This window comes from Martes martes (genome assembly GCF_963455335.1).
Source record: "Martes martes genome assembly, chromosome: 5".
NCBI lineage: Eukaryota > Metazoa > Chordata > Mammalia > Carnivora > Mustelidae > Martes > Martes martes.
The window spans coordinates 89,408,789-89,429,041 of NC_137892.1; the positions used below are offsets into that span (position 1 = coordinate 89,408,789).

The window sequence follows — 20,253 nt, forward strand, 5'->3', positions numbered from 1 at the left end:
CATGTGAGCCCCGAGACTTCATCAGCACCTCTAACCAAGAGTAGAGATGCAGAGTATGGGGGTTCCAGCAGGATAGGGAAAGGGGGTTCTTTCTAGTAAGTCCCCCACCTGCAAACAGCACTCTAATTGGGGTCGAAAATGCAAGAGAGGGAAAAAAAGGCCCAGAAAGAGGAGATAATGTGTTTATTCAGCCTACAGAGGCATCCTGGTGCCAAATGCTATCTCCATTCAGCTGCAGGCCGAAGCCCTGAAGCCAGGTGAGGCCACCCAGAGTGATCAGTACGTGACTGGGATGGCCCAGGGACGCAGTGTGGCCTGCTGGGGTTAAAAGGGCCCCAGAGAAGAAAGTACCTGAAGAGGAAGGCATCAGTCAGGAGGGAGAAGGCAGCAGAAAACGGACAAGCTTCTGACCCATCATCGGGCATAAGGAGGCTGGGGTAGCTGGCCTGCAGAGCCCCCAGATCCAGCGCCCCCTTCCCCCTGCCCCACATACTCTGCACCCAGGCCTGGAGCCCTGGAGGACCTCTGCTCTCCTCCCGCGGGCCCGCCCCATCTTCACGCCCTGCTGCCTGGAATCTGAGGCAGCCCTTGTTCTCTGGCAGGAGGGGAATTTAATGCCGCTGAGGGATGGCAGGTCGACAGGCGAAGAGAGATGAAAGTGTCCGCTCTGGCAGCCGGGTCAGGGCCTCAGGGGGACCCTCCTGCAGCCCCGCCACCCCCCCCAGCCATTCTCCAATCCTCAGGGAAGATGTGGACCTCTGGGGACAGGATGACCTGCAGGGCTGTGTGACCTTGGGGGGCAGCTGGGCCTCTCTGTGCCCACTACTTGCTTGCAGGGTGCCTGGGCCAAGGTCTATGTTATTAATATGCTGGTGGCTGCCTGTCCCTCCCTCACCTTGGCTGTTGTCAGCATTGCCTGTCAGCATAGAGCCCCGGGTGGGCAGTGGGGGGGCCCCGGGCGGGCTACACAATGACCTCCATCCATCCACTCTGGCACCTGGGAGGGAGTGGGAGCTGCTGCTGCAATCAGGTCAGGCCTAAGCAGCCTTGACGGCAGCCATGCCGAGTGGCCATCACCACCTCCTTTTTGACTGTGGAGAGCTAAGTCGAGCCTGGGAATCAAGGCTAAGGCCCTGAGGCGAAATCTGCCCCTGAGCCAACAGCCCCACATCGCTGTTGGAAGATGCTGTGGGTCTCAGCACTGTGACGTGTACTTGTTGCTCTGGAAAGCACCCTGCCGAGTGCCCCACCCCACCCCCATATCCCTGGTCACATTGCCCTTCTTTCCTAGAAACAGGCAAGGGTGGTTGGCCAAGGTCACCCATCAAGAGTGCACACAGATACGTGCATGCACGCACGTACACATTGACACATGGTGACCAAGGGAAGAGGACGCATGTGTTCAGACTCCCAGGTCCCCTTTCCCTCCCATGAAAGCACATGGTCCTCCCAAAGCAGCCTGGTGCAAGGAGTAAAGGCCAGAAGCACGAGTGCTAATCAGACCCATGCTACCATCTTGCTCTGTGACTTGGGCATGTCACATACTCTCTCTGGGCTTCAGTTGGACATCTATAAAATAGGTAGTAATAATCCCTATCCTGATTTTTCTGAAGCCAAATAAGTGAACTTACTCGACAACCTGAAACCATTCCAGACTAAAGACAGTCTCCAACTAGCCTTGGACCAGAGGGAAGTATCCGTGCAGAGAACACAGCTCCAGCCCCGAACCTAGCCCACTGCAGGGCCGGGCCGCCGCCTCCCTCCTGGACAGCAGGGCAGCAGAGAGCTCCCAGCAAAGGGTCCAAGGCCCAGCTGGATGCCGGTCAGGTCAGGGCCTGAGACGCGGGCCCCAGTGCCGGTGGGGGTGTAAGGGCACCAAGGGACTAGGTCAGGCCAAGCCCCAGTGTTTTGGAGGGGAGGGGGCGCCTGGCAGGCGCTGGGCAGGCTGGGGTGGGGAGAGGCCTTTGGCGGCCACAGAGAACAAAGAGGCTGGGGTTGCCAGGATATTCTGTGGAGCTGGAGCTGGTGGTAGAGCCGGGAGAGGGGCCGTGGCAGTCGTGGGAACCGCGCCTGCTGCCCCCAAGCCAGCTCCCCCACCCGGACTGGGCCTCAGGGCCCGGCTGCAGCTAAGAGAGGCTGCTAGGGACACCACAGTTCTCAGAGTTGCATGCTGTTGGGGGAGAGACCCAAGCAACGCTTGGGGGACACCAAGCCCCACATGGCACACAGTGTCAGCCCCCCGCGAGGATCACAGGTGCACAGTGACACGCCATGTCATAAGCACACACCCAGGGTTACGCAAGTGGTGTCACAGGGTCCCAGCTTGGTCAACGGCCAGTATCACACCCTCCCATGGAATCCCTGGTGTCAGTCTTAGGGCCACACCCATGAGGGTTACACAGATACAATGTCACAAACCACAGAGACTCAGCCAGTGTCTGTCACAGGCTCGTGCATGCCGCACATCAGTGTCACAGATCCAATGTCACACACACAGAGTTGGCGGCCCGTGTCACACACCACACTGGCTCTGCTATAAGACTACACAGTATCATAGGACTAAACATGCTACATCACTGAGTATCCCAGTGTGTGGCGCTACTGACATCATACCCTAACCCACAGGCATCCCAGAGCCTGCCACACAGTCACAGGCCTGTTTTCGTGTCACACACAGCCACACTGCTGCACAAGGCCTCACATGGTTGTCTCAAAATCTGTCTGTCTTTCTCTCTCTCTCTCTCTCTCTCTCTCTCACACACACACACACACACACACACACACACGGCTGGATGGATGCTGGGTTTGTCTCCAGACCCGTGTGTACCCACAAGCACCCCTGCCATCTGGGCGGGGGAAAGGAGAGCACAGGCTGAAGGCTCTCAGGTCACCAGGAGGTCAGGCTCCCAATAGCAGGGCAGCAGAGGGGAGCGGAGGGCACCCCTAGGGAGGGGAATTGGGCATACAGCTCCACAGGGAGCCTGCCTCTAAGTACTTCTCCGTCAGCAGGAGAGCAGCAGGGGTGAGTTGGCAACAGAAGACACAAGAGGTACTAGATACAGGGAGAGACTCAAGGAGACAGGAGAGACATACAGGCACTCAGAGACGTGGGAGGATGACAAGACAGAGACACAGAAGAGAGTCAGAGACCAACAGAGACCATCAGGAGAGAGATTCAGGGACAGTGAGCCAGAAGTGGTTAGAGACAGACATGCTGGAGCAGGTCTGGCCAGGGCTGGAGCCCGCTGGGGGATGGGGCGGCCACTAGCCCAGGGAGTGGAAGGTGAGGCTGCCAGGGCTTTAGAGAGGACCCGCACCCTGGGTAGCGGGTGGGGGGCACCTTGGTGAGATTCAGGTGAATAGCTTTAAAATTAGCAACACCAGCTGCCATTTAACCGACTGCTTATGATGAGCCGGGCCCTTCCCTAGAGTGATCTCATTTCATCCTCAGGCAACTTTATGGAAGAGAGACCATTATTGTCCCTGTTTCTCAGATGAGGGGACTAAGGTCTCACCATGTGTTCAGCCCACAGCCATCCCCACCCCAGCCAGGCCCTCCTCCACACAGAGGGGATGGCCTCCCATTTCCACAAGCAGAGGCCGAATTGCAAGGGGTGAGGGGCTTCCACCTTCGGGCTTGTGTGCTGAGGGGTAGGCCCAGGAGCCATGGCCGGGCTGTGGGCTGGCACACTAAAAAGGTCCAGGCTGGCTGAGTCACAGCAACCCCCTCCGGGCTGGCACTGGAGCCGTCCACCCCACACCTGTAGGCATGCCAATGAGGGCTGGCCGAGGCCATCTGCGGCCTGTGTGCTGCCAGCAGCAGGGCGGGGGCAGGCGGGGCCTCCTGCCTGGGTGCCCCCTGCTGGCCAGGCTTCCCACCCAGCCGCCCCCCAGGAAGACCCTCCCTGCCCACTGCAGGACCTAGAGGTGCTGCAGTTTGCCTTGTGCGGGGGTGGGGAGGTGGAGGATGAGGGTGCCCCTGGCAGCAAGGCCTCCCCCCACTCCCTGCTGGACGCCCCCCTTCGGCAGAACCGCCTGGAGAGATCACAGGCAGCCACATGAAAGGGAATTTTTCCCAGGCAGAGCGGGAGTTGAAAGCTGCCTCCCACCACCCCCGCCTGCCCCCGCTGTGCCAGGCCAGGCTGCCGGGCTCCTGGTGCTCCAAGGGAGCTTGTGACACTGGGAAGGGGGTGGGGGTCAGAGCCCCCACCCCATATGGGCTGCTTTTTCTCCTCCAGGGAACAACAGCAGAGGCAGACCATCTTCCCCAGACCACTGCCCACTCCCCTTCACAAGTTTCCCCTTCCCTCACCCCAAAAAGCCCTCACCCACCTGAAGCAAGGCCCCTGCCATTGTCAGGAAGTCCTTCTTCCCGTCTAGCCTCCACCTCAGCCAGGCTCCGGGGCAGCTGGGTGGGGAAGAATGCCCGTCAAGTAGATGATGGGTCTCAGCCTGCAGGCCCGCCTCTGTGATGTGCAGGGGTGGGGGCCATGCAGCTGTCACCCCTTCCTGTTCAGGCTGCCTTGACCTAGACCATGTGGCTCTGTGGTGATTTCCCCAGACATCTGGCCTCTGAGGTCGCAGACGACCTTGCGCCAACAAACTTTCTGGGGGTGGGGAAAGTCGCTCAAGAACTGGAGCCAAGGATACCCTCCCACACCACCCCAGCTTCAGTCCAGCCGCCCTCAGGCCCAAAGAGGGGTATGGCGGGGTAGGGGTGTTTCTGTGTGCATTCTGGGCAGTCAGGTCCCCACAAATCTGGGTTAAAACTGTTCCCTGGGGATCACCTCAGTGGTTGGGGGAGCAACAGATCCTGCAAGAAAGCAAGAAAGGGATCGAACAGGCAGCTCCGGTCCTGCTGGCTGCTCCGTAGTGGCCAGGCCCTGCTGACTTAGGTAAATAGAGGAGGTGGCCCCAGGTAAGTGAAGGTCCCTGGAGGTCCGGGTTCTGAGGTAGGGGGTACAATCAGGCAGGCTAGAATGTTCCAGAACCAGCCATTTCCAGATTAACGGCACTTCCACCATGCCAGCTGGGCTGGCTATTCCTGCTTGACCCCCCTTCAGGATCTGCCAGGCCCGACTCCCCAAGAGATCCCAGACTCTCCATGTCCCGGGGCCATCCTTCTTCCTTTCCCAGGTGGCTCCACATCACCCCTGCCCAGCAACAGCCCCCAAGCCAGCCCCCCAAACCGGAGAGCAAGAAGCCAGCAGTGGTGCTTCGTGACACAAACATGCATTCGTTTTATTCACAAAACAGCCTGGTTTCCTAAAACAATACAAACAGCATGTTCATCAGCAGGAAGCTGGCCGTGGGCAAGGGGGCCCAGGCAGCAGGGGGCCCCCTCCCCGGGCACCCACACCCACCAGCAGGGGGCCACGCGAAGAAGCCCTTTCTTCTGTGGCCATCAGCAAGGCCAGAAAAAAAGGACTTATTTTCTCTAAGGGGAGTAGCCAGGATCAGAAATATTGAGACATGGGCTCCCCAGATCTCATGGAGAAAGGAACAGAACTTTCATTTTCGCAAAATCATCATTGTCGGGGTGGGGATCCTGTTCTGGGGACCGGGAGAGTACAGCGTAGGCGGCCCGGGAGTGGGTGGGCTGCTCCCCCCTCACCTCCCCCCCGCCCCAGCAAGCTCCTGGCTGCAGCTCTGCACGTGTGGATGGATACAGAGGGGCTTCGGTACGGCGCCATCGACATTCTCTTTATAAACGTGAGTGGATTCTCCAGGCAAACTATGCACTATTTCATGGTCGGAAAGAATCAAAGGAAGTTTAAATGAGGGTGGAGTTAAACTGTGCTAAATTACAGTAGTGCTTATTAGTAACTAGATTTCAAAAGGTTACAGAAAATTTACATTCTCTACACAAAAACCGCATCTCCTGCACAGACAACATCGACATCGACACAGGAAGGAAACTGATTGTCCATTCTTTGCCCAGGAAGTCTCGGTACTTTATAGATTCGTCTCTACCTCTTTTTTGTTGTTGTTGTTGTTGTTCTTCCGAAAAAGCAGTTAAAATTTTTTTTTCCTTTTTCTTTTTATACTAGGGACGTGGAGATGTTAAAACGACAACAAAAAATATATATATAAAAACAGGAATGAAATCTGTGAGAGAATATTTTTGGTTCTAAAGACGGGTGCATCCGTTTGTCTTCGCCCGAATCCCTTGCCGGAGACCACACGAGCAGTGACATTGCACGGAGAGGGCAGCTTTGGGTTCCCGCCGCCGTCACTGAAACCACCGGAAGGCAGCTCCCGTCGGAAGCATCACCTTCTGGCGGGGGCGGGAGACAAAAACAAGGAGAGAGTTCAGTCAGGGTCCGGCGGGACCTGGTGCAAAGACGCTCCCCCGTGGACGGCCTCATGGCGGAGGGACGGGCCTGGAGTAAAAGGCAGCCACCCCATGGAGGTCCTGCCATCCTGACCGGGCCAGAGAAGAAGGCTTGGCCCGTGGGGCCGCTGGAGGGCCCGGAGCACCCTGAGGCCCCCTGAGCCACTGTGTCCAGGAACCCTGCTTCCAAACAGGAAGACCCATTCCCCTGGTCCAAAGGCCACGAGCGCCAGGTGGCTGTGGTGCATCAGGGGGCTGTGTGCGTGGTTCTGTTGAATGAGCAGGGAGCGTGCGCACTGGAGGCCTGTACAGACGTGCACCTCGAGCTGTGCTATGGTGGGTAGTAGTGTATGCAGCCGGGGTGGGGAGGAAGGATATTGGCTGTGTTAAGAGGCTACATTTATAGCTAAGACTGTGGACCGGGCGGGAAGGGGTGTGTCTGTGTGTGTGTGTGTCCACATGAGATGTCAGCGGGTGCCTTTGTGTGCATATAGGTGTGTTCTCTGGGCAGAAGAGCAGATATATGAGGTCTGGGGCCTGGGGGTGGGTAGCAGTCACAGCCGGGATGTCATTATTATTTTCCAACCATTCTGAACATTTGCGTCCGGCCCACTCATAGAGGGGCGGGGCCGGGGCCGGGACAGCAGGCTGAAAAGATGCTTTTGTACCCAGGCCTGGCACCACCACTAGACTGCCACGGCTTGGGGCACAGGGACAAGCTCTGCCATGAGGGTGGAGAGAAAGCAGCATGGGAACCCTTCTGCCTGTTCTAAGCCCCTTCCTGTTTGGGCTGCCTTGGCCTCGACCATGTGGCTATGTGGTGATTTCCCCACAAAGCCAATCATGCCAAAGTGGACAGGCCTGGCCTATACCCCAGGATCACAGCCACCCCCTCACCCTAGGCCCACAGGACCCCTGGCCGTTTTACCTACGCAGCCAGACTGACCTTGAGGCCCCCCAAAAAACCAATTTCTGTCAATGACATATCTAGACACAGGGTTCTTCCAGGCCTCAGGCCAATGAGCACCAGGGTGGCCTTAGGGGAAAGGCTGGGCTCTGAAGGGGTAAGTGAAGGGCTTACCCTTAAAAGCCACATGGTCCACAGGACAGAACCCTTCACGTGGGACAAGGGAGAGCCCCAGAATCTCAGGGCACAGACTGGAAGCTTTAGGACACATCTGAAAGTCAGAAACTTAGGATCTATACGGAAACCTCAATGGCTGGCCCAAAACTCCAGGAAGGGGTTCAGAATCCCCGGGCCTGGCTGCAAAGGCCAGGCCCTCACCTGGAACCTGCTGCCTGCCTTGTGAACTATGACCTACTGAGATCTCAAGATGTGGCTCTGACTTTCTGGGCGGTGAACTGGTGTCTGGGAGCCTGCTCCAGAACCCCTGGGCCCAGGGGTCGACTGGCTGAGCGGCCCCCAGACACTGGCCCAGGCAGGAAAAGTAGGGCCGGGGGTGGGGTGGGGCTGGGTTCAGACTGCCGGCCAGACACAGGAGCCCACACACCTCCCTCTAAGGCGTCGTTACCTCCAGAGCAGCGGAAGGCTTCTTTTTGAGTTCCTCACATTTTCTGAATTTGCAAATCTGATGGCCAGTCTTTCGGTTCCTACAACTGCTGCACTGCTCGCAGTTGATGCGTCGCCGGCAGGGCGCGCACATGCCGCAGCGTTTCCGCTTCTTCTTGCCCGAGCTGATGGCGGAGGCCAGCTCTCCCTGCATGGGGTACTCGGCCAGGCCGGCCATGTGCAGCGCGCTCTCGGCCAGGAACACGCCGGCCGGGGTCATGATGAAGAGGCCCGGGTTGATGGGGAAGGCGCCCAGGTAGGGGAAGTCGGACTGGCCGTTGAGGGCCTCGGCGCCTGCCACGGCCTCCATGTCGGGCAGGCCCGCACCCGCCTCGCTCATCAGCGGAAGGTGCTCCTGCACCACGCGCTTCAGCATCTCCGTGGACTGCGCGAACTGCTGCAGCGTCAGCTGTCCCTCGGCTGCCAGCTCCGTGGCCCGTTCTGCCTTGCTCAGCAGGCTGGCCACAGCACCACTTTTGTGCTTTGAGGTAGGGTTGCTTTTGTCCACGGCCATGGCCGCCGCCAGGTCGTGCCCATTGGCCAACAGGGAGGCGGCTGCGGCAGCAGCGGCAGCCTTCTCGGCGGCCTCACTGCCCATCATGCTGCCGCCGCTGCCACCACTGCCCCCAAAGGAGGAGTAGTGGGAGAGAGGGCGGGAGCGGCGCAGGCTCTTGTTGAGGGGTTCGCTGATGATGCCGCTCTTGTTCCGACGCTCGGGGGGTGGCGCATCCTCCGCAGCCACTGAGGCTGGCGCAGCCGCGGCCACCGCTGCGCTCTTGTCGGCCCCTCCTGCCTTGGGGCCGCTGCTGCCACTGGTGTTGCTGCTGCTGCTGCCACCACTGTCCTGGGGGCTACTGCCAAGGCTCGACATGGTGGGGCCGGGGCCCAGAGCCCACTGCTGGGGGTGGGGGGCTGCCAACTGCGGGGGGGTCCACGGACAAACGCCGGTCCAGCTGCCCACAACCGAGATGCCTGGACGGCCTGCTGCTCAGGGCAGGCACATGGTCAGCTGTCCACGTGGAAGGGTCTTCACTCTGTTGGGACAAGAGGGCACAGGGTCAGGGCGGAGGTAAGCATCTCCTTCCCCCATGTCCCCACCAGGACCAGCCACAGTATTGCCATTTTAACAGACGCAAGCCCTGCTGGGCATTTATCACACGCTGGACCCAACATGGTTAGGTATTTTTTACATGTACTGGTTTTTTCCCCCCAAGATTTTATTTAGAGAGACAGAAGGAGACAGAGAGCGAGCGAGCGAGCATGAGCAGAGAGAGGAGCACAGGGAGAGGGACAAGGTGAGCACGGAGCCCCATGTGGGGCTCGATCCCACAACCCTGAGATCATGACCTGAGCTAAACTCCAGCCAAACGCTTAACTGACTGAGCCACCCAGACGCCCCTATCTGTATACTATTTCAGTTACGACTCATAAGCACATTTCGTAGTAGTGGTTATTTTATACAAGGGTTAGAACTGGCCATGAATATGCAGTTACCAAGTGTCATGGCAGAGGCTCAGCCCGGATCTGTACAGCTCAGATCTCTGGTCAGTTCTTCATGGGCTGGGGGCGGGGGTAGGAAAGAACTGGAAATGTCTGTTAACCTCAGAAGGTTATAGAGTCACCTTCTGCTTCCTAATCTTCCTTCTCTGACCCATCTACAAAAGGATTTGGAATAGTCTCTGCAAAGTTTGAAGGTGTAGACCAGAAATCAATGCCTGGGGGGCTCAGTTGGGGGGGGGGTCTGACTCTTGATTTCGGCTTAGGTCATGCTCTCAAGATCCTGGGATACAGCTCTGCCGGGCTCTGCGCTCAGCCGGGAGGCTGCTTGAGAGTCTCTCCCTCTGCCCCTCCGCCTGCCTGTGCTCCTACTATGCGTGCTCGCTCTCTAAACTAAATAAATAAATCTTAAAAAAAAAAAAAGTGGTCTGGGAAGCTGCTCTCGGGCTCTCATTTGTCAATTCCTAAATACATATGGATTATCTCAAGGCTCTGACAAGTCCTGCAAGGAAAGGAAACTGACTTTAAGAGGTTGCCAAATAGAGCATAGAATCCTTATTTCAAGGAGCATGTATCTTCCTGCTAGAGGGCAGGCAGCACTGTGGCACAGGATAAGCCCTCTCCTGTTAAGAGTAGGGGGACATGCTGGGCACATATTGACACACGCTTCCTCCTCACTCTCAAAAACAGTCATCACTACCTCAGACCCCATCTTGTCTCTACTCAGGCTTCCCTGCTGTGCTTCAGCCTGGCTCCCAGATGGGTCTGGGATGAGGTCCCAGTGAGAGCCCAGGGGCAGGCTGTGGGCAGGAGGGGCCTCTGGCTGGTGCAGGCTGGGAATGAGAGTGGGTGTTACCCTCCAGGGAACAGAGTCTATTCTTTGGCCACAACCACATTTCTGAGGTGCCCCTTAGGACAAGCATGCTGTGCTCAAGCCCCAGGATTAAGGGCTCCTTGGCCAGGCACTCTGGAAGGAACTGTCCAGAAGGAGTGGAGTGGCAGATTCCTCATCAGTCCTGGCTCTCTAAGGTCCCTTCCCTGCCTGCCTGCCTGATGTGACCCAGCAACCCTGGGGGGGAGGGGGAGAAGACGGAGAAGAGGGCCCAGCCTGAGCAGCTGGTGGCTCAAGGGGGAGGCGCACATCTGGCTGGGCCTGTCCGGCCCTAGCCTTGGGGGCGGCACACATACATCTTTGTCCCCAGGCAACCCCACCATCCCCCAAGTCACAGGACTCAGCCGGGGCCTGGTCCCTGGGAGGTCATGTAGTCCAAACTTCTGCTCTTCTAGAGGAGGACACTGAGGCCCTAGGCTGGCAGGGCCCCCTGCTCTGGGATTGCTAAGGAGTGGCCATAAGGAGAAGCAAGTGTAGGAGAAGGCAAAGCTCCATCTGAGTGAGGCAAAGATGGCAGGCTTCAGCAAACAGCCAGATGCTCCCTGCCTCTCCCTAGAGGGCAATGGCCCCATGTACACTCCTTCCTAGTGAAGGTAGATGGGTGGTAAGGAAGGGTGGGCCAGCTGGCATATTCCACCAGGACAAACCCAGGAGGGCCTGGCAGGGTGTCAGGCTGGGCTGGGGGTACCACAGGGGTCAGTGTTGTACTAAGAGGAAGAGGCTCACCTAAGATAGCTATGCTCCGTCCCACCTGCTAAGGCCTAAGCCCAGGGTGGCTCTTGAGACCCTCCTTCAGAAATCAGCACCCTTCCAGACAGCAGTGACCCTGGCTAGGTGTCGGAGACTAGGGCCAACAACCGTCACCCCATCCGAGCTCAAATACTCTGTCCTGGAGCACAGGGTGCCTGCAGGCCCAGACCCGGTGAGCAAAGACAGGAGAAGGCAGGAGCCCTTGGGTTGGAGAGGTGGGAGAGAGGCAGGGAGGGGAGCAGCCTGCGCCCTAGCCCCCCTCTGTGTCCCCGCCTCTGCGGCCTGCTGGCTGGTGGCAGAAATCGATAGCTGCATTAACGCTACTCTTGCTCTCCTCCCTCCCCCCTCCAGGCTCCGGGATCTGGCTCGGTGTGCAGGGCAGGCAGGTCAATTAGAAGTCAGCTCCCTCCAACACGGGGACTGCGTTCAGGGCCGGAGCTCTGGCTCAGTCTATCTGCTTTTGTCTCCATCCTGAGTCTTGTGGTAGGGACCAAACCTCATGTTCTGTTTAGCTCTGGCCCTTCTTTGAATCTCTCCGATCATTTCTTTTCTTTTCTTTTTCTTTTTCTGTCCTTCCTCAGGGACTTCCCTCTCCCAGCCCCTCAGGGTCCTGGGACCTACTGAGCTATGGAGCAGAGGACGTGATATGTCATCAAACAGGTGCTGCAGGCAGATGCTGATTTCCCAGCTGCAGAAGGTGGGGAGTAAACAAGGGGGACTGGCACCCAGGTGAACTTCTGTCCTTAAACCCCAGAGTGGGGCAGATACCAACATCTAGTTAGTTCCAAGGCCCGGTCTCTAAGCTTGTTCCAAATTTGCCCCTATATCTGGCTCATCTTTCTCCTTTAGACCCTGGGAAAAGCTGATGACCTGGTCCCAGTGGACCACTGACCACAGGGTTTGTTTGCCCTACTCAAGGTAGGGGAGGACATAAGACCTTCTTTCTCCCAGGCGCCAGCCCTCTACTGCAAGGCACACAGCAGCCCCCTCCCAGACCAGGAAGGGCCTGGCAGTGCCCAGGCAGCAGGGGAGGAGCTGGGGTTGCGTTGAAGCGGAGCGGGAATGAGCGGGAGGGAAAGCTGGCGGGCAGGCGGGCGGCGGCGGGCGCATCCATCATCGGCCCTGCCAGGAACGCATCCAGCCCCCAAAAAGAAATACTGCGCCTGAGGAGGGACAACAAAGGGCTCCGTTTCATCAGCAATGCGGAGCCAGCGCCCCGCCGCCCTGCCAGCCGCGGTCAGCCCACAAAGGACCCCTTTGTCCATGCAGGAGCCGGGCCGGCCGGGAGCTGGGACCAGGGGCTGACGGGCGGGGACAGAGCAGAGGGAGGGGGGTGAAGGGGGGAACCAGTCCTGAGAGCTGGGGGGCAGAGGGGGACACGGCGGCAGAAGAACAGAGACAGGTGGTGCAGACAGAGGATCATGAGACAGAGAACTTGAGGGGCAGGTCAGAGAAAGAGGGACTTGGAGAGGACAGGGCAAAGGGTCAAGGTTAGAGAACAGAGCCTCACAGAAGCAGAAAACAGAGGGACTGGGCTCAGAGAGATCCAAAGCTCCTAGCCCATCTTGGAGACTTGAGGGTCTGATAGACATGGAAATAACGCCGAGGAGAATCCTAGACTCAGGGACCTGGGGACCAAGAGAAAGCGGTTGGACATGCCCGTGGCTCTGAGAGGAAGGCAGGGGCCGGGTGGACCCCAGCCCACTCTGGCCCATGGCTGCAAAGCAGAGACTGATAGGGAGGAGCCTGAGGGTCAATGGGTTCTTGGCCTCAAGGCCTGGCCTCGGGCCCCAACCTCCTATGGGTGCTAGCTCCCTGGCTAAGCTGGGAAGACAGGCAGGCAAAGCTGGAGCCACTCTCCTGACACTGGGACCATCCCCCTGCCTCTACTCCCAGGTTCAAGCCAGCCGCAGAAGACACAGACCCACCCCTCTCCAACCAGCTCCCAGCACCAAGTGACCTCAGAGTCCCATTAACTAAGTAAACCTATCAGTAAGCATTTACTGAGCACTGACTGTATCCTCCTGCCCTACGCTCCTAAGCTTTACATGGAAACCTGGGAAATAGAAACTATTAAGCAGGGGCGCCTGGGTGGCTCAGCGGGTTAAGCCTCTGCCTTCAGCTCGGGTCATGGGGATCGAGCCCCGCATTGGGCTCCCTGCTCAGCAGGGAGCCTGCTTCTCCCTCTCCCTCTGCCTGCTGCTCTGCCTACTTCTGCTCTCTCTCGCTCTGTCAAATAAATAAATAAATAAATATATTAAAAAAAAGAAAGAACTATTAAGCAGCATCACAAACAAGGAAATTGAGGCTCAAAGAAGATCAAACTGTCAGGCCAAGGTCAAATGACTGGTTAGAATTTGAACCCAGAGCCCAAGTATGAGTCCCTCTGCTGTGTGACCACCTTTGCTCTACCTATGCAACTGACAAAGTAGCCCAGGACACGGTAACCCATCTGTCCCAAGACTGCCCCCCACACCCGGTTGTTACCGTAACTGTCACCGTTATGTGGATGGGGGGCGAGTTGTCACAGACCCCAGGGGAGTGTCTTCACCTGGGGGGCTTGGAGATGCCCAGGCAGGAACCCGGAATGCTGGGCCAGCGACATCATAATGCCAGTTGTCAATGAGGTCACCAGAGGTGATGGTAATGCCCTCACTCCACCCTGAGCCCCAGGGGAACCAGGACACACCCCCCAGACAGAGCCTGAGCCCTTCAGGCGAGACAGCAGTGGGGGAAGAGGCCTGGGGGTGGGGGGGAGGGATGTCCGCATACAGACATGCACACAGGTGGCCCACAGTGAGGTATTCTAGATGTTCAGTTGCACAAGTCCCCTCCTCCTGATTAACCAACAACAGCCCCATGCCCTGCAGTACTGGGGAGACAGTGCAGGATTCGGACTGGGCACTGCCCGGGAAGGAGCACACAAGGGCTGGACCAATGGTCACATGAACCAATATGAAATGAGCGCGGGAAGGCAACCAAATGGAGCACTGGGGGCCTTTCTGGAGGAAGGAACTGCTAGCCTGTGACTTAAAGAGGAGGGGAGGTTACCAAAGGGGACATGAGCCTGAAATAGTTCTTAAGAAAAGAGGAAGAGGGGAGCCCGGCCGGCTCAGTTGGGAGAGCATGCAGTGGAACGTGGGACTTTTGATCTCGGGGTGGGGAGTTTGAGTCCCACGTTGAGGGTAGAGTTTACTTAAAAAAAAATGGGGAAGAGGGTGTGAGGTATGGTCGTGAGGCTGGCAGGGTCCCAAGTGGGCAGGGCATTGAGGCCAAGGGTAGGATTTTTTAAAAACAGCTTTACTGAGGCATGGTTTACACACTATAAAATTTATCCATTTATAAGTGTACAATTCAATGATTTTTAATAAGTTTATAGAGTTGTGCTACATCACCACCATAGCCAAGGGCAGGGTCTGAGCAAGGTGCCATCCCTCTCTTGCTCCTTCGCTGGCTAGAACAAACTCCCAGCCATCCTTCCTGCTGAGGGAAGGCTTCCTGGAGGAGGGTGCATTCCAGTGGGTCCTTGAGGATCCCAAGCCAGCGGCCTAGCCCGGCACACCGTTCTGCCATTGTCCGGGCGGGCCAGCACTGCCGACCTGCACGCTCCATCTAGCTCTTCACACTCTTCCCTAACTTCCCTGTGCACTTTTTTTTTTTTTTTTAAGATTTTATTTATTTATTTGACAGAGAGAGAGAGATCACAAGTAGGCAGAGAGGCAGGCGGGGGGAAGGGGGAAGCAGGCTCCCCACTGAGCAGGTAGCCCGATGCAGGGCTCGATCCCAGGATCCTGAGATCATGACCTGAGCAGAAGGCAGAGGCTTCACCCAGTGAGCCACCCAGGCGCCCCTCCCTGTGCACTTCTGACATTCCTGTTACACCCTCTTCATGACCCTCCACCCACAATGGTGGCTGGTCTTCTTGGCCTCCAAGGGAGTTGAGATGGACAGACGGATGGTAGGCAAGCCAGTGGTGATGAAGAGAACAGACAACAGGTTCTGGTGGCTGAACTGAGCTGAGGCTGAGCAAGCTGGGGAGGCAGGGGGTGGGGGCGTCATCTCTGATTTCCGTGATTCAGCCTAGGGACTTTCCAGAAGGGGAAAAAAGTTCCACTCAGGCCCAAGGCGCTGCACATGGAGACACTGGCCTTGGAAATGGGAGAAAGACAGTCCTCACCCGAGACCACAGGGCACATCTCCAACTACAGATGAACACACACGAGCACACACTGACCACTACTAATACCCAGCAGATGGCCTAGGGCAAGGCCTGCCCTCAGCACTATTAGAATCTCCCTAAGACAGAACAGGGGACTAGAATCCTACTTCCCTGACCCTCTTAGAACCCTTCACCTAAGGCAGGCACAAGCCCATTGCCTGAAGAAGAAAACATGCTAAAGAAAACCCCAGGAGTCCATGGGGCTCTATTCTCCCTTACAGAGCTCCCCAAAAACAGCTGGAGGGGGTCAGCCCATTTTATGGAAAGGAACACTGAGGCCCCAGCCAGGAGGTATGCCCCGACCTGGGGCTCTAGGGAGTGATCTGGGACACCTCTGATAAAGACAAAAGCTTCCCCACCAGGCACCTCCGTCAGGCCAGGTTCCCTCTCTCCAACAGTCAAAGGTTCAGGAAGGCCCTTTCCTCTGGGTGACCTTGGCATATGGCCTCTGAGTCTGTTTCTCTAGATGCAACATGGAACCATGAGGATAAGTTACTATGTTAAGGAAGGAGGACTTCCTGTGCGCCAGACGCTGTATGCCTTGTCTCACTGAATTTTCCTACACACCTTCTGAAGGAGCACGATGATTGGCCCATTTAGAGCAAGCAATTCGATAAGCAGTTGTGAGGCAGGGAAAAGGGATGCCCTCTCCAAAGGGGACCCTCTGGATCTAGGCTAATGTTTCCCAAAGTAATATATCTGAGCTGACATCAACCTAGGGTCAGGGCCACGCACTAACTTAGGATCTCCCTCCTGGTGGACAGGGGAGGAAAGCTAGCTCAGAGATAACTGGGCCAAGGAATTAGAAGAGGGGGGATCTGTCCTTTCAGGGCTTGTGTGTGAGGAGCAAGGGTGTTAACAGGACAATTCAGGGGACCAGAATTCTAACATCTAGGTTTGTGGCTCCATCCTGTCTCTTCCTGTTGATTTGACTGTGCCCTTCCTTCCCCCATCATGAGCCTCAGTTTCCCATCCGTACAATGGAGCACAGTTCTTACTCCTCACCCCAAACTGTAAGAGTTGTGATCCCTGAGGGGTCCATAAGGCACAAGAAAAAAGACTCTAGATAGTGACCCCCTCCAACCCCACAAATCCCAGAGGACCTGAATCTGCCCATGAAGTGATCTGCAGACATGGAAACCGAAGTCTGGAGAGAAGGCTTTGAACAGGTCCTGGGGCTGAGACCCTATGAGGCATGTTGGGGAGAGGGGCATCTAGGTCCTTCCCAGTGCTATCATCTCCCCAGAGAACATGATAATCACAGACCCTCGTGTTGCACACTCACTCTACCAGTATTGTGCTAATTTACACACATCTTCTCACTGAATTTCTTCCATAACTCTTTAACTAGTACTGTCACCCATGTATAGATGAGGCCACTGAGACTCAAGGAAGTCAAGTCACCTGCAGAAGGTCACAAAGTCAGTAAGCAGCAAAGGCAGGATTCGAAACCAGGTCTGTGTGACTCCAAGGCCTGGCTCTCCAACACTGGCCAAGGGCTCTGAGGGACTGGGAAAGGGGAATCATGGTGGGAGGTTGAGGTCCAGTTCAGCCCAGCCTAGGGGTTCTGGGGTGGGCGGCTCTTGGGCTCTGGGCAAAACATATGACAGCAATGTTGCAGGGAAGTCTGCAGCTGTACCCTAAGGCCCAAGAAAAGACAGGGGAAGGGGCTGCGGGTGGGCCGGACGGGCCAGGCTGGACCAGAGCTCCGGGCATTCCAGCGGCCTCCGCAGGAAGCAGAATGGGACGGAAACCGGCTCCTGCCTCCTCCCCCAGAATCCTGTGGGCAGCCCAGCCGGGCCGCACAGAGGCCGTCTTTGTGCCTGCCCCAAGCCACCACCCGCGGCTGGCCCGGGGTTTTGAGTTTCCTGGGGGTGGGGGGCGTGAGGGGCCCTGTCACTGCTAACCCTCCAGCTCCCCCTCTCAAGGGTGGTCACAGTGGTCCACAGCTGGCGGCGGAAGGGGGTGGATGGCCAGGCCTACCCCAGAGACTCTGGGGGGCCCAGAGTCTGCCCACGTCTCACACTCCCCACACTTACACACCCTGACTGGGGGCTAGTGGTGGGCAGGGACCCAGAGAGAACCTAAGAGGCCATCCCCTTGAGCCTGCCTCTCTGCCAGAACCCACAAGTCCCCCTAAAGTACCTGGAACCCCACCTCTCCCTCCATCTGGGTGTTACTGGGCCCAGGTTGGTGTACATAAAGAGGCTGGCCAGGATGGTAGGACAGTCCATCTGTCAACTGCCATTTCCCACTCTCCAGGGCCTCCCTGGACAGAGGACATCAAGGGGGAGGCCTCAGGCTCCCTTCAGCATGTCAGGGACAAAAGCCCCTTGGATGGTATAAATGTGCTCACAGAACACTGGGCCTCAGGGAGTGAGCTCTGGCTAAAGTGCATACGGTGAGGAGCACCACCACCAACTAGGAGATCTGTGTTGTGTCCACCTAAAAGGTGCATCAGATAGTGTATATGCTACACGCACGAGTGTGTGTGTGTGTGTGCGTCTGCGGTGGGGGCTGTGGGTGTGCCCAGGTGTATGTGCAGACTCAGACAGCCCCCTGTGGGTTGGAACACTGATGTATTCACAGGGCTTATATGCCAGTACAGGAGAAGGTCTTTGTGTGACCTCCTCGTGTGTGCTAGCTACACCCCCCGGATGTTAAGTACATGCCTGAGTGTGCGTATGTGTACGCTACAGTGGTTTACACGAAGGCTGGATTTTTGTGGGTTCTTCTGGTCCGTGAGCATCAACACACTGTTGCCACGTGTTTACCAGTGTGTGTATGCACACATGCGTGTGCACGCACACACGCATGTATGCACACATGCGTGTGCACACACTGTTGAGTTGTATCAGGGCTTCTGGGGGTTCTGAGGTGCAAGTGTGGGGCCAACTGGGATGGGGATGGTGCAGACAGGAACTGATGCCAGGTGCTGGGGCCCCTATGGAAACAGGAAGCTGCCCACAGGTGTGCCGGGGCTGTGGTGGGGGCTGGGCTCCAACCACGTTCAGTCTGTCCCCCTGAGAAACGAACCTAGGGTTCCATCAGCCGAAAGCCTGTCCCAGCCACGAGGGAGTCACCTTCCTTGCCTGTCTGCTGTTCAAGACCAAACAGCTCTGAGCAGCGTCTACCCGCCCGCCCGGCCTGAGTATGGAAAAAACTGGAAAACAAAAGCCCCCAGACTGCAGGTCCCTCCCTGCAGAGGCGTGGGGGAGGCAGGCAAGAGGCAGGAGGTTGAGGAGGAAGGAGGGAGGTGTCGCCGCAGCCCTGGAACACAAAAATAATGAGGCGAGAGGGGCCATGGGGCCGAGCCGGCTGGTTCCGGAGTCGCTATCTGACCTTGACAGATGCCACAGCTGGGCGCCTGGAGAGGAGCCTCGCCATGGTGCTAGAGAACACCCTCCACCCCCTGCCACCTCCCCCAGGCCAGGTCGATGGATGTCCAGGCAGGCCCCAGCCACAGGCAGCCACCCCACCAGGCGGGAGAAGGGCGGTCTCAGAGGGCGTCCCAGTTGGGGGGGTTGGGGGGCGGGTACCGGAGGCAAGGGAGTGGGGGCAGGGCACTGGAGGCAGCACTGTGGTCTCCCGAGGGCACCCCAGTCCTCAGGTGTGGCTACATTTGTGAGAAATACAGAGCGTGCCATTGTGCTTGTGTCGCTGTGAGGCTGAGTGTGTGTGCAGAAGGGAAGCAGAGTGTGACTGTGTGTGTGCGACAGAGACAAAGATCATACTTGTGTGTGTCCTTGGGGTCACACAAGGCTGGAGAGTCAGCCTGACGTCCCTGAAATGGGTGTGGCCACACCACTCAGGGGTGAGCACAGATCACTCCCCTGCCCCCTTCCAGAGCCACAGCTGTCCTGGAGGATGCAAGCCACGCTGGGGCCAAAGGAGGGAAGGAGGACAAAGAGAGCCACAGGCCCCACCAACACCAAGTTCTGTCACACGCATATGGAGCTGGAGCCGAGCGGCCCCTGCGGGCCCTTTCCGGCCTACTCTCTCTCCCACTGTGGTGGTAGTCTGCGGCCTCAGCGATGGACACCGGGCTGGGCACCACCATTCTGGGGACACCCATGCGGGGCTGGGTGTGAGCTACAGGAGGGGATGCTGGGCTGGAGGCGGATTAACAATTCCGAGCACTGGCTGCATAATTAAAAAATCATTACAGGCGGGCAGGCAGAGCCGAGTGTGAGCTCACGCTCAGAGCAGGCAGGGACACTGCCACGGCGCTCCCCCTCCCACTGCCTCCCCGAGGAAAAATCCCACCTGCTAATATAATTATGGAAAAACACAAGCACAGAAATTTGGTTTCAGCAAACAACGTGCCTGAGTGCCCGGGGCCTGCCTGGCCCTCAGCACAGTGAGCAGGCTGGTCACTCGTGCCCGCAGCTCATGGCAGTGAGATGGACCCTGCTGGGTCTGCACTCCAGACCCTGACCTCCACCCTCTCCCAGCTCATGAGAAAGAAAGAGAGAGAGAGAGAGAGAGAGAGAGAAGTAGGGGTGTAAAGAGCGCAGTTCCGCAAATCCCAAATCCCGGAGAAAACTGGTCTGTCCTGATAGTTTACAAATAGAGAAACTAAGGCTAAGGAATCTGCATAAGGTCACTGTATTCCTGACAAAGCTGAGGAGGAACTGGATTCCCCGGGGATGGTGCAACACCTCAGGAGCTCAGTACCCGCCCCCCCCCCACCCCTTCCCCTGCATCTCCCACCTTCCCTCTCTCATCAGCCACCAATCCGCCACCCCCTCCCCCATCTCCGAGAGCATCTCTCTCTATCCCGGAGACTGAATGGGACTGTCCAACCATGTGCCCCAGCACTGCCGGTAACCTCCGCACGCCCGGACCCCACCGTGGGGACGTGGGGGCGCCCCAGCCTCCCAGTTCAGGGACAGGGCGTCCTGGGCTCAGCCGGGTTAAGCCAGGCAAGCAGAGCTAGCTCCCGCCAGGAGAAACGCGGCCAGCTCTGGGGCACAGGCCCCAGAACGGCA

The 20,253-nt window shown here is 57.6% G+C and overlaps 2 protein-coding genes across 2 annotated transcripts in view; both read right to left on the reverse strand.

Annotated features, from left to right (window-relative positions):
- Positions 1–5,216: 5,216 nt before the first annotated feature.
- CXXC5 (CXXC finger protein 5) lies at positions 5,217–8,775 on the reverse strand (the record flags this gene model as incomplete). The annotated part of the gene is made up of 2 exons (XM_080804036.1): positions 5,217–6,277; positions 7,867–8,775. 2 exons carry the CDS (start codon positions 8,773–8,775, stop codon positions 6,233–6,235), a joined length of 954 nt encoding a protein of 317 aa, XP_080660162.1. The 3' UTR covers positions 5,217–6,232.
- A 53-nt stretch (positions 8,776–8,828) lies between these two features.
- The window catches only part of UBE2D2 (ubiquitin conjugating enzyme E2 D2), a 113,820-nt gene continuing 102,395 nt past the window's right edge, over positions 8,829–20,253 (reverse strand). The window contains exon 7 of the mRNA XM_080804041.1: positions 8,829–8,938. Coding sequence (XP_080660167.1) covers positions 8,893–8,938 — 46 coding nt within the window. The 3' untranslated portion in view covers positions 8,829–8,892. The remainder of the gene's footprint in view (positions 8,939–20,253) is intronic.